The sequence below is a fragment of the Oryzias latipes genome, chromosome 4 (assembly GCF_002234675.1).
Source record: "Oryzias latipes chromosome 4, ASM223467v1".
Taxonomy (NCBI): domain Eukaryota; kingdom Metazoa; phylum Chordata; class Actinopteri; order Beloniformes; family Adrianichthyidae; genus Oryzias; species Oryzias latipes.
In genome coordinates, this window is record NC_019862.2 from 31,297,237 (window position 1) to 31,311,500 (window position 14,264).

The following is a 14,264-nucleotide window of genomic DNA, read 5'->3' on the forward strand; positions in this document are numbered from 1 at the left end:
TATTGGATCCTTTTTGACGCTTATAATCCCCCTGGATTCGGAGGACAAGAGGGTGAAAGTGATGCTTCTAGGTGGGCTCGGATTCTGTTCCGGTATCGGTCAGCTAACTGAACGGTGTCAGCCGCTCCACACCAGCGCCAGCCGCCTGGTAAATGTGATGGCTGCTGGTAACATCGCCAGGCAGCTTCAATTCCCAGCAATCTGAAAAAAGAGCAGCAATGGCAAAAAGCTCTCTGCGGGGCCCGAGTCTCCAGTTTGACTGATCGGTTCTTCCTATTGGCGAGTGTTCGGTTGACTTGAAGAACCCAAACTTAAATGAAGCTTTCCAATTTGACAAGTTTGACCAGAAAGTTACAGACATGATTAATGACGTGTCAGGAGAAACTTTCAAGAAAAGTAGGAAGAAGATATAAAAAAGCAATAACCGGATATGACTGTTTGAATTTTGGAAAAGGGCTGTTTTCTTTCTTGTCATGTATGACTTGGAGAGATCATGGTTCGGCATACACGTGTACCGCAGACCCACCCCACCCCCATCATTTAAATCAATGGTTCGTTCACAAAGGCGTCATTTAAACCCGTCTGTGTTTAAATGTGCGTCAAAGTTGCTGCTTGAGGTTTATCCAGAAGTGTGTCAACCTGTAGCTCCCCCGCCATGTGTGGGAGGAGCTTCCGTCAAAGCTTTTCCTGACCTCATGACGGAGAACGCGGAGGATGAGAGATCCGGTTTATTTATTTTGAGGAACTGTGCAGAAATGTCTATGGAATCCTTCAGGAATAAGTCTTTCCCGCCGAGGAGCAGCGACTGCCCTGTTCTGTGGCAGAAGAAAACCGCTGCTCCGTCTGGACCCAGTGGGAGGGGCTTCATAGCAGCGGGGACTCAGCGAAAGCATAAAAACTGATTGTCTCTTTTTTATTTACTTATTTTTTTCCACCCAAGATGCAATGCCTCAAAATAAGTTTGTTGATTTGGGCATCTTTTTTTTAAAGGAATATCTTGAGTTCAAAGTTCTTTGTTTTCATAAATAGGCCTCAATAAGCAAATATGTTGATGTCATAACACATTTGTGTCTGTGTGCTTTATTTCATCTGTTTTGGAGCTGTAAAAATAAGTTGTAGACTTTTATTTTGTAGCTTTTTTCCACTGTTTTGCTGTGAAGCCTCACTTCAGAACAGAGCAGGACGCCCTCGTCCATCTTTATATGAAGTCCTTTTTATGATAAAAATACAAACTCAAGGATGATTTCTGATATTTAGACACTACCAGGGTAGAGAACACCTTTGTCCAGGTGATCTTACCTTTGTAGGATTCCATTCTCCTGGGGTATGACTCCATTGATGGCAGCCTGTAATAAAAACAGACGTAAACAAAGCAGATTTGATATTCTGTGTTTGTGTTTGTCTGACAGTTCAGAAAAAGAGTAAGACTAACTACATCACATTTTCAAATAAAACATTCAAAAATTACAAACTGCAATATGTAAACCTGGGGGTCGCCGCTTATCTCACAATCTGATGACAGACACAGAAGTCGGCTGCTAAAGTAGAAGCTGAAGAATGTCAGGGTTTACTTATTCAATTTGTCCCTGTCATGACTCATAAACCTCCATTTAGGTTCACTCATTCTGTCCTGATTGTGGGTCGGATGGAGGAAAAGTGTGTGTTTGTGCTTGTTCAAAAACAGCAGCTGCAGCTACCATCACAACAGAGAACTGAACGTACGACCAGCATCAGCTTTTGTTCACAGGAACAAGAGCCTGGATCCCTCCTGAACAGCACGCAGCCTAAAGGTTGCTGCTCTGAGCCAGAGCGACTGAACACGCCCTGCTTTTGTGCTACATAATGATAACATATGGACAAAAAGCTTCCATTACAAACATCAACAGACAAAAGGTTCCTGATGGGAGTTTCTAAGATATTTTCTAAACAAAGCAACAAAACATTTAAAGCTAAAACTGTCTCTTAATTTTCCTCCTTATTTTGGCTCATAAATAATGTTTTAGGTCATATTTTTTATTTTCTTTGTGTTCTGTGGTCCTAACGAGTCATTTGTCATTTCAGTTTTAGTCTTTTTATTAAAAACAACTGCCGGTACATGAAGAGAAGATATTCTTTAAATGCAAACTACATGTGCAGCACAGAGGGGCATTTCAGTAAATGTGACGTTTGTAAGTTTTCTTTTCTTATGCACTTGTACGCTGGTTGACCCGTACACATGCTGCGGGGTTTTTGGGTCGCCCGGGCCCCAGGGGGGGTCATACAGAGGAGCTGCATCTTAAAGGAAGCATCCTGAAAAATGGAACGTACCATTGATGTGCATGTAAAATGAAATAGGATTAGATGTAGGTTGGTGTGCATGCTGGCTCCTATGCGAGCGAATGCCACACACAGGGTGTGCAGGTGATACGCAAGTGGTGTGTAGGACGTCCACACAAATGACACTCTTGATTGTCCATTTTCCTCTTTTCTAACACTCACAGCATGACGGAAGCACTTGAACGGCAGCAAGAAGGTTTCAGGGGAGGTTGGAGAAAAAAAAACAACAAATGTGCCTATGCCCCCCCTTACTCTTGCATGTGTTCGCTCTGACTGACCCGTCGCCTACAGCGAAAAATGTGTATGAACAGTTTCTTTCCACGGGTTCCCATAGCGGTCTGCGACTTTAAGATTTCCTGCCTGGTTTGCCCAATTCCGTATTCACCTGTAAGGGCAGTTGTGACTGATAATTAAAAACTGCTGCTAATGTAATGAAGATGTTCATATGCATTGTAAACCAGTCAGTATCGCAAATGTTGTTTAGTGAAACTGATCAATTCAGATTATAAACCATTTGTAAACATTTAAGATTATTATACGCTTTTGTAACATAATTTTTCAAAACACTAAACTTTAAAATGTTCATTTATCTGATGCTTACTTACTTACTTACTTCCTCTTTCGGCTTCTCCCATCAGGGGTCGCCACAGCGAACAAGTCGCATGGTAAATTTGGCAATGTTTTTTACGCCGGATGCCCTTCCTGACGCAACCTTCTCAAACCGGGCTTGGAACCGGCACAGGGGTGGAGAAGGGAACAGGGAGCAGCCTGGAGTCGAACCCTGGTTTCACGGACGGAAGGCGCTGCAAACCAGCACGAGCTAAACCGGCTCCCATTTATCTGATGCAACTTAGAGAAAATTGCTTGTGTGGAATTTTAATAAAATAAATAAACGTATAGTTTTATTTTGAAAAGCTTTAGTAAAATTGCTGTTAGTTTGCGAACAAACAACAGGTCAGTTATTCACTTAATAAGAATAACATGTCAATTTATCTACTGACAGTAAAGACAGACTCCACTGGAAAAACAAGATGAGCACAAAGTGTGCGACTCAAAGCATATAAATATAGGCAGGTGAATGTAGGATTATAGTACAGCGGAGAACTTAAATATTTGCTGTAAATTTCCAAGTTTAAATATATTTGCACCAGAATATTTTATATCTGTTAAAAAATAAAAAATAAATAATGAAGTGCATAAAAAAGGTTAAAACAATAAAACAGGAAGTAAAGTTGTTAGAAAGCGAATATAATCTCAAGCGAGGTACACAAGTGTCGCCTGGATGAGTCACATTCTAATCTGCTACACATTTGTTGACTGAAAAGTACTTTAGGGAAAGTACCATACTTCTAGATTTGAGCTTTACTAGAATACTCCTCATGTCTGCTCGCCAAGAAAAAGCCAACCAACTGTTGCTGCAAAGGTACGGCAGGTCATCAGCCTTACAGCTGCAGCGTCCAGCCACTAAAGTCTCTCTGACTGCTGTCTGCTCTCAGCTCCTGCCAGGATCAATCTAATTATAGACTGACCCATTCCAATAGGCTGCTTGCTTAAAGGGCCCACCGTGAATAAAGCAAATCTATCGGGACACGTTCCTTCTTTCTCAGTGTTTGTGGACAGCGAGTTGGGCTTTTAAAGACGTTAGAGGTTTCCTTCTGGAGCCTGCAGGGTGCCCTCTTGAACTGCAACAACTGACTGTTCCGGGGCAAATCCTGCAGATAATGAACTTACCACTAAATCCCAGTTATTCAGCTCTAACAGAGTAATAGCCTCAGCAATGTTGTCAATTCCTGTGCAAGCCTGCAAGTGGAAAAAGACAATCAATTAGAAAACAGCATAATGCACATTGAGATGAGGCGTCAGTTCCATGAAAATAAGATCTGCTTGCCGTTTTTATTTACACATAATGTCTAAAAGTCATGGAAACAAAATGTGACTTTGTGTAATAATATGCAGTCAAGACCTTCAATGAACTATACGGACTAGAATCAATGTTCCTCACATTTTTACACAAAGAAGCAAGTCGACATGTTGCACTTCCTGTTTCTAACACTTTTGTTTTAAATGACCTTTTTTATGTTGACTCAGAACACATTCTGAGATTTAAAGTAGGAAAACACAAATGAGCAAACTTTTGACAACAATGCCAGAGATTAAATGCTGAACTCTAAATGTTTAAAGCTAATTGTTGTACATCAAATCTAAATAATAGTTGAAAATGATAACTTGTGTTTTGCCAAAGCTAATGGTGGGATTACATTACATTATATACATTACAGGTGCAGAGGAAAGTATCTCTTTACTTTCAAAGTAAACACAAATTAAATAAAAACATTTATAGATGTAATATAAGGCCCAAAAAACAACCTATTATGATACAAAATAGTGTTGGTTTCTACACAAAATGTTTTTTATAACTCATAAATTAAGATCAAACTTTTCCATCACTAAACTCCTCTCTGAGGAGAAGTATGGCAATGCATAATAATGATCTAATTATTTTTACCATTTTATTTAATGTTTTTCTAATTATTTGGCGTAGACTGTCTTAAAATCGAACGCCAACCCAAAAAAACAACACAACAATGGTTTTAAAGTCAATAACAAAAACTTTAAGAAAGAAATGCATTTAACATCTTGAATTTGAGGCACAAAAAAAACTAAACGTCTCCTGTTATTTACAGGCGAGAATCTCAACCGCTGGCAAACAAACAACAGTATGTAAACAAACACATGTTCGGCAAAAGCCACAAGCTAACATTTCCGCGAGGAAGCTAGCTCAAACACGACAACGGAAATCAAACCAAAACAAATAGACAACAAATCATTCGAATTATCAAATTTGAGAAATCGACATTTTTTGGTCGGAGTTGACGAGTGTTCGGTGTCAGGTTGCTAGCTTGAGGTGCTAGTCCAGCTTTAAAGACGTGCTGTCGTTGCTGACAGCAGTACCGTTTCTCTGAACAGTCGTAGGCGGAATATTTCAGTTTATAGATTAAAATCTGAAATGTACAAAAGAGACCAACCTGGAAATCGGCAAGAATCATTTCTCTATCCATGTTGCTTTCGGCGCTATCGGAGGCCATTGCAATGACTGGCTAAAAAAAAGCGATGGCTCTTCTCGCCTTTCACCTCACAGGACTCTGAGTATGAATAAAACTAAATACTTAGAGGAGTCTGCGAGTGAAATGGTGGTAAACGTCCACTATCAAAGTGCAGAAGATCCTGAAGCTCCAAGAGGTTAAAATTCAGTGAAGTAACGATCCAGAGCTCAGTTATCTCCTTTAATAATTTTCAGTTAACCCATTGCTTTACGGCTTGCCGTAAAGTGAGTTCGGCTGCTGTAAACTTTGAAATGAGGGTGGGAGTTGTAGTTCAGAGACATGCTAGCCGTTTGTGCTGCGACTCTTTAATAAAGTGACTATGCTGTGGGGGGATAAAATATCTGCATGTTAGCTTAGAATAGAAAAAGTAATCTCGTGCTGGGTGATGGTGACACTTTGAACGGAGGAAGGAAATGTAGTTCCATCATATATTGATAGGAATTGCTCCACTCTTGTTTTTTAAAGAGTGGAAAGTGACGGATTTGGTGCCCATATACCGTACTGTGTAGAGAAAAGGTACATATCTGCATTTTAGTTCATGAAAGAAGAAGTAATCCTGTCTATAGGTTTTAGTGATGCCTCAGAATATCCCATAATTGATCACAAGACAATATTATCCTGTTACTCTACGGTGTGTCCTTTTCTGTGTCTGTATAACAGTAAATAAGTAAGTAAATGTTGATTTTTATAGGACTTTTCTCAGATAAAAATCACAGAGTGCTTCACAATTATAAACACATAAAATTATAACCATTTAATATTGCCAAATCACTGCATTTATAAACACAGCAAGTGATTTTACAGTGGTAATAAAAGAAAACAACAGACTGTAAAGTTACTAAGGCTATAATAAAAAAAATAATAATCAACTAATTAAAATGAGATGCTGCTTCTGAATTTTTGCCCAACAGAATCATAAAAAATAACAAATTAAACCGGTCAAATGAAATACATTGTTTTGCAACCAGCAAAACTGGCAGTCGGTCAGACTTTTACTCTTCTCAGCAGATATTTTGGTCCACTTCTCACAGTTGGTATTTAAGGTTACCGTTTTCAGATGGCTTGCTTCACCTCCTTCCACCAATGTTCACCTGAATTTGGATCAGAATTTTTGGATCATTGGAAGAGCAATGCCCCAAACTCTCTGGGCCAGATATTTCACTCCAGAGGGACCCTTTAGTCTTCAGGTTTTAATATTCTTTGCACAAAAACAAGACAGTCTGGGTTGCTTCTGCATGCTACACATGACAAAGCCTTCTCCACGTTTACCAGAAGAAGTTTCCTTTTCTTGCTTCATTTCTGCTTCAGTCAACACAGATTAGAAAAAGCGTCAACCTTTCCTTATCTGTCCAAAGGAAATTCCCACACAAGTTTTGTTGGCTTTTCAATATGCATCATGGTAATTTCTCTATATTTTCTTCTAACAGTGGTGTCATCTTTGGTTGTCTCCATTTGAAGTCCACTTTTTCTTATGACTGGTGGGATCTGAGATTGATACCTTGACCTTGGAGTTGACCTTTAATGTCTTTAAAGGTTGCTCTGGGCTGTGTGTTTACCGGCCTGTTTTTTCACATATTTAGTTTGTCATCAGTCTTCCTCCTGCAGCCGTGTCTGGAAAGGTTGGCTGCGGTCATGTGGGCCTTAAAATCTGCAATATGTTAAACCGTCATCACAGGGGCATCAACAAACTGGGAGGGGGTCTCATAGCATCTATATTTTAAATTCCCAACTATGATTTTTCTTCTGATTTCCTGGGACAAATGTCTCCTTCTCTTTTTCTCGTTCCCCCTCAATGTGGTACATACCCCACCACTGTTTACATTTAAATAGTCAAACTGACTAACTGTAAGTAGTATCCACCCCTCACTGACTGTGACACCTAAATCAAACACAGATTCAAATGCAATTTTATTAAACTAAATAATAGTAAAATGGAAATGCTACTCATTGGCAGTAAATCCAGTAGGACCAAAGTTTATCAGTATTTATCCATTGTACTTTCCTCTCTTTATCCAAGCAGCCGGCCGCTTGCAGGACCAGCGCCTGGAAAACCAGGGTTCATTTCCCAGAGGTAGTTAGAAAAGACAGTTAGAAAACACAAATAGCAAGCGTAAGAATAAAAATAGCAGTAAAAATAAAAATAGTGAAAGTCCACGTCATAAATAAATAAGTCAATACAGCAGCAGCTCTATACCGTGTCATTGTCCCGTCTAACCTTGTGGACCTCCTGTAGCGTTCCCTTTTTGCACTGAGGGTGCAGCAGGCTGCAGCTCAACGAGCTACTTAAAAATCTACAAGACTCATTCTAAATCTCTGCTAGAATCATTGAAAGCTGATTCGCTGTGGCAACCCCCATGTCAGGGGTGTCAAACTCATTTTCACTGAGGGCCACATCAAAGGGCCAGATAGAACTTATAAATGTATTAAATGTAAGGAAAAATAAACGTAACTTTAATGTGAAATAACTCATTATTTATTTACTATATATATAACATTTTAAAGTGACAATTACAGTTGCATAGAAAACATATGTTTGCTTGTTACTTTAGCATAAATCCTTTTACATTTGATTCTGTCAGGTTAGGTTATATAGACAGTGTTTAAGTCCTAATGTATACAGTGGTAGCCTAATCTGATATTTCAAGTCTTATTCCCCCTAGATATGAATAAATACACACCAATTTTTATTTTAAGAAATTAAAAACCTTTGTGCTCTGGCGGGCCACATAAAATGACATGGAGGGCCACATTTGGCCCCCGTGCCTTGAGTTTGACACGTGTGCCTGAGGGGATGTGCCAAAAGGTGAACAACGTCTTTCATCTAAGAGGCTGAGCGTAATGCTTTTACTTCACATTTTAACAGTATCATTGGTTTGACCTTGAGTGTCTGAATAGTTTCTCATTTACAAAAAATATTATTACTACAAGTTTAAAGAACTATTTTGATTAGAGATCATACATTAGTATGGCTTGTTCTTACAGTCACAATTGTCCTGTCTTTTCCAAAAGCACCAGCATTTTCTTTTCTTTTTACTCGTATCCTAATCAAATCATTTTGTTTTCTGTTTAAGTCTGCTCTGACCCGGAACCGTTCAGCCTGTTCTGACGTCAATAAAGCTTTGTTTTCAATCACCCATCACCTCTCCTTATCTGACCGTGACACCAGGCCTGGTATTTTTAAATAAAAGACCATGTAAACTTTTGAAAAGCAGTTAAAGATTTCCTGATTTTACAGTTTTTGAAAATGATTACTTTGTTAGTTCTGTGTTGTTCTCTGTGATTTTTTTGTATTAATCATCAAAAGAGATGTTGCAACTCTTGCGCAACATCTACAAAACAGTTAGATTTATTTGGTTTATGTCGAGCAATAAAAAAATAAATATCACATGTCAACCCATTTTCAGAAATTAGATCATATTCTTTTTAAAGCAAGAAGATGGTGCTATCTATCTGATCTTATAGTTACTCCTAATGTTAAATAACTGTTTGCACTCCCCACTGTGTCGACACACCACACCCTGAAGCCTTTAAATATTATCACAACCAAACTGTCTTTGTAGGTGTTTGTTTAAATAATTCAAAATGTTAATTCCAATTTGAAATAAATAAACGCGACACGCTGTTCTTAGTTTATCTGGATGTTTCTGGCATTTATTTTAATCTTCTTTTATCAGCAGGGGGCGGGCGGGGGAAGCAAAAACTGATGCACACACGAGGACTGCCAGAAAAAAAACACCGCTAAAACAAATTAGATTTACATATTTACAAATAAATCAAATTAAATTTTAAATTTGTGAGGATGCTGGCTGCTGCGACTTCATGGACTGACACGTCCGTATTAGAAGCACGTGCGGCGCATTTTTCAACGTTTTTTTGTTCCGTTTAAATAAAAAAAGTTCCGCCGGGCATTTTTGTTTTGTCCAATCAAATCACCTCATTTTTTAGGCGACGAATTTCAAAAACGCTCGTGTTGTTATCGCTCCATGCGAAAGCATCAAACATTGACTTCCTTTTCCATTTAGAAGGCTTGTTTTTCTCAGGGGTGAAGGCGGCGTTTGCAGCTGATTCCGAATTGTAGTCATAGAGAAACGGAAACCCGAAGGGGTGTTTCTAGAAATGAACGGCCGCTGTTGAACGAGACCTCTTTGATGCTGCGCATCGATCAATTCACGGCCGAGTGTGCACGCGCCCATGTTTACATTCTGGAGTGTTGAAAAATGAGCGGGAAGGGACAGGTAATGACATCATATATTTGAATAGCTAGCCATGTTGTGGCGTTCAATCGGTCAGACTAACCATTTCTTTTATTTTTATTTTTTTATCGTTTTTTTTTATTATTGTTACCGAATTGATCATTAAAACGGGACGCATTTCTTCAGGAACGACATGGTTCGAGTCCAGTTTGATGTGAGTCTAGTTTCTATTTCTGCTTCGGCGCATAAATAATGTGACGCATTTTCTGAATCGGCTTTAGTTTTTAGAGTTTTGCGCACTGAAAACGTCCGCTTCAACTCTAAAAAGCGGCTCATGACAATAATTATCATTTATTTTGTTCTGGTTCTACTTTATGAAACAAAGTAAAATTGGTTGCACACTAAATATGCTTTACATAAATAAAATGCTGCGTTTTTGGTTATATTTTCCTAGTTTTGGACCAAATATATTAGAGAAAAATGAATTAAACAATCTCCCCCCCCCCAAAAAAAGAAAATATATTTCTAGCTGCACACTATAATAGAGATGCTGCCCATAAAAGCATTAACCTTAATGGGTATTTTAATTTGGACACAAATAAAATAATTTGCTGCTTTCCAGCCTAAAAGATCAAATCTAATTTGTTAATTTATAGTAATATATTATATATAATTGTTTATTGAAAAAAGAGACTTTCTAACAAAAGAAAAGCTATCTTTATTTTTTTCCAAGTAAAACAAAGTGCGAGCTCTGCCATTGAACGTAGGAGGTGCCGTAGGCTCAGACCCATTAGCGGCACTGAGCTGCATCAGACATCTGCTCCAAATTCAGTTTTTCGTTTTATTTCCAGTTTTCTGTCGTTTTTTAACCACCAACTATTTTCACTTTTTGACAAGAATGGCCTCCAGGTTTTTGCAGGATGAGCTTTGCGGTGCCTCAGCCAGAGGGGAGCTGTCACATGTGCTGGAGCTGCTACAGCAAGGGGCTAAAGTCAATGGGCCAAATAGATTCAACAGAAGTGCACTTCAGGTCGGTAAAAAAATTAACCAGAATCGTCTGAAACGTAAATTTTGTCGAATTTTTCTCACATTTTCTTGCTGTTATTGCTATGGAACTACAAAGCTACAAAGCATGAGTGACTTCCTTAAACAGGATGTGAGGCCTACTGCTTTTGTCCCTTTTTAATAGTTTTAACAAGTTTGTTTAGGTTTTTCTGAAACAGATTGTTGAAAATATTTTATAAATAAATCAGTGCTTCTTCAGCAAAATTTTATTTTCTTGTGTTCTTATGTATTGTTTTCACTTCTAATTGATAACATTTTTTTGTAAAATCTCTACATTCATTATTATTCTTGAACAGATTTGCATTCAGTAAAGTCTATTTTCAGTTATCCGTGTTAGAACTAAACCTCATAAGTGCCCCTTTATTTGAATGATGTTTAGATTAGATTTGTTTATTAATCCCACGAACGTGAAATTTCCTTGTCGCAGTAGCATGGAGTTTGGCACAAGTATGTACACACAGTAATTAACAAATACACCTTTTGAAAGAATATATACAAAAATAAATTGTAAAAGAGTTTAAGAGAAAAATAAGAAAATTTTAGCATATTTTTGTATTTATATTAATAAAACATATGCATTGAAGACGAAGACAGTGACCCATGAGATGAGGAGGAAGAAAGAATGGGCGCGTGCGTGCACGTGCGTGTGTTAAACCAGGTTCATAACCCCCTGTTGTAACGGTAAAATATGTCCAACACAGGAGGCCTTTGGCAGCGCGCGCATGCGCGCAAACAAACTCGAGCTTTCAAAAACAGGACGTGTCAATTAAAATGACGCTCCAAAATAAATTATATATGGCAGAAACTTGACCCAAAAGGGTCAAACTACCAGTCGTATTAAGCGCTAATGTGCAGTTTACACATGCGCAGTTAGTTTCCTTTAAACACGGGCAGGTTTCACTAAACAAAAACTATTTAAAGTTAGATTATAAACTAAATTAACTTATTTTATACAAAAGGCAAGTTATTTTTATGCATAGTGCAATTGGTAATATACTTTTAAACTTTACTGATTCAAAAGACTTATATTAATGCCTTTAGAGGCCTATATGTTGTGCCGACACTGCACGTTTATGAGTCTAAAATGATTGTCAGCTATAACAGCAGGAAGGCCTTAGGCGCAGGTCGCGGCCTTCAGGTCTGCTGATTCATGCCACCAAGTTCTAGGTTTCATCTTTAGTTGGATTTTTGCCCCTCAGGTTGTTCAGCTCGCGCACAGTGGGATCGTGGAGGCTCTCCTGCACGCGGGCGCGGACCCCAACGCGCGCGACCCGGTTTTAAAGCTCACCGTGACCCACGACGCGGCGCGCGAGGGTTTCGTGGACACCGTCAGAGTGTTAATTAGGCACAGTGCAGATGTGAATGTCGTGGACGACAGAGGGAACCTGCCGCTGCACCTGGCCGCGCGGGAGGGACACCTGGAGGTGGTCCGACTGCTGATTGGACTCACGGCCAATCCACGCGCGCCCAACGCTCAAGGCTCCTCCCCCTGGCAGCTCGCGCACGACTTCAAGAGAAAGGAGGCCGCTGAACTGATCTCGGCTCACCTGCGTGAGAATCCCATTTCAGAGTAAAAGGAAACGGATGTTAGTGCATAAAAATCAAACGTCTTTCCTAGAAATAATCTCACATGTGACAATTGTAGCTTCTAGAAGCTAAACTCTGGTCATCCTGAACTTCACCTGCCGCCCTAGATTACTAACAGCATTTAGGAGGATTCTTTCATTCATTTTAAAGCTACATTTCTGTTTCTACATTGCTTAAACTTGATATATAAAGTTAAAAACAACATAACGCTGTGATGTACAATTTAATTTTTTAATGAAGAAGCATTACACTATTTTTTGGTTTGTTTGTACACCGAGGTAAAGCAATGATGGTTGTGTTTGTGTAAAATTGTTTAGGCTTAACTAAATAAATTTGACTGAATTGTTTTACTTGAAAAAAAGTTGATTTCTAATTGTTTCAAATGCAAGTAATTTAACTATTAGCTCCTTTTTTGCGCTTTCCGTTTTTTGTCTCAAAAAACAAGTTTTCCTGCGACTTCACATTAAAAGATTTTACAATAGAGTGACTCAAAAGCATGTAGTCTGTGATTACTGTGAAATAACCATCATTTAAATGCATCAATTTAAGACTCTATAGGTGTGTTTCATGAATGGATGAGTTGTATCTTTATTTTTCAAATGATAAATAAGGCGCCAGGGTGAATTTTAGGACAAACTTGCAATCAGAAACGTTGCAGTGGGAGCTTGGATGTGGAAACACTTTGTGTCCCTGAACGTTAAAAAGCTCTCAAGCCGCAAAATGGCTGCATTAGGCCACCGTAACAAGCTTCCTCTGTAAAAAGCAGAAGCTGGCGTGTCCGCCTGAACTCTAAAGTAGCTAAAATAGTTTGGGCCTTTTCCCTTAATGTTGCAGCTCCAGAGGGCAGCCCTTCGCTCCAGCCTCTCCCCACAGTCCCCGCTTTCCTTCGGCATCATCACATCAGCCCGTCTCCCAACACCTTCACAGAAAGCGCTGACGACGCACTTCGGCTCCATAACTGGAGGCGCGGGAGTTCACGCGCCGGATCATCTGCTGCTCCAAGCGCGATCGGGACCTACTTCCTCAAGGCCGGAGGTTTAAGGAGGCGCTTCGTCTGCTCTCATTTCACGGCTTCGTTCAACTGTCTTTGTCGGAACAAAGCGGGACGACCTTAAATAATAAAAAAAAGTCAAACACGCAACTTCAAACTGATCCTTCTAACTTTTTTTTCTCAAAACTTTATTAAGTAACGAGATAGGTCTCCAGTTATCGATTTGAAGTGATCCTTCAAACTGATGTCACTGTCATCCCAACCGATGATGCGTTTACTGAAACTTGTAAACTAGAATACTCGTCGGAAGCACATCAACTCTGGCACAAACGCGATTTTATAAGCAAAAACATTGCATTCATTACATTAATAAGATAAAGTCATTGGAGAAAAAAAATCTAAATTCGAGTTTTTTGTTTAAAAAAGTTGTCAGGAGAGCTGCAGGATAGAGGAAGAGTGACAGTAATGGAAGAGAAAGAACGGGACTTTCCTTCGGCGGGAGAGAAAATAGTTGAAGTCATTTGGTGTTCATCCAAAAGCATCGGTCACTAGAAACAGATATTATGAAGGAGATTAAACTGAAGAATTAGACCTAAAAGGGCATTTTTTTCTTAATTTATGGCATTGATTTTCTAACCTAAACTACACTGTTTTACAATCTTGTGTTTTTTTTATTTTAACTGGAGAAACACGTTGTCTGAAACTTAGTAATCTTTGTTTTTTTGAAGATAATTTCAGGTACACATAACCTTTGATTGCACTCACAGATTAAAAAGCAACAAACCAAACATTTAGTTTCCTTTTTAAGGTCAACATGAAGACTTTCTTTCAGTGTGTTTTTAAACCAGTAAGATTTTTAAAGATTCTATTAAACCTTCAGCCCAAAAAAAGCCTTTACTTCTTTGCACATGTTCAGTATAATAGACACAAAAGTCAATGTTTTTCACACTATTTGCATATTTATGGTAAACACCACAGCACTGCATGTTGTGTAGACTATCAGACGGA

General features: G+C 38.9%; 2 protein-coding genes across 6 annotated transcripts in view; one reads left to right on the plus strand and one right to left on the minus strand.

The window, feature by feature from the left end:
• Positions 1–5,642, minus strand: part of faf1 (Fas associated factor 1) — a 60,525-nt gene extending 54,883 nt beyond the window's left edge. The window contains exons 1-3 of the mRNA XM_004068368.4: positions 5,343–5,642; positions 4,048–4,116; positions 1,300–1,346 (exon numbers count right to left, since the gene is read on the minus strand). Of these exons, the coding sequence (XP_004068416.1) occupies positions 1,300–1,346; positions 4,048–4,116; positions 5,343–5,402 (176 nt within the window). The 5' untranslated portion in view covers positions 5,403–5,642. The remainder of the gene's footprint in view (positions 1–1,299; positions 1,347–4,047; positions 4,117–5,342) is intronic.
• Positions 5,643–9,321: 3,679 nt separating this feature from the next.
• On the plus strand, positions 9,322–12,767 carry cdkn2c (cyclin dependent kinase inhibitor 2C). Of its 5 annotated transcripts, none has more exons than XM_020702759.2 (4): positions 9,322–9,655; positions 9,800–9,827; positions 10,523–10,643; positions 11,878–12,767. In XM_020702759.2, coding segments are annotated over exons 2-4 (498 nt in total). In that variant the 5' UTR covers positions 9,322–9,655; positions 9,800–9,825; the 3' UTR covers positions 12,253–12,767. The 5 variants fall into 5 exon arrangements, with proteins under 5 accessions (XP_020558418.1, XP_020558416.1, XP_020558417.1 ...); XM_020702757.2 differs by having other exon boundaries at positions 10,511–10,643; positions 11,878–12,766; XM_020702758.2 differs by lacking the exon at positions 9,800–9,827 and having other exon boundaries at positions 10,511–10,643; positions 11,878–12,766.
• The last annotated feature ends 1,497 nt before the right edge of the window (positions 12,768–14,264 follow it).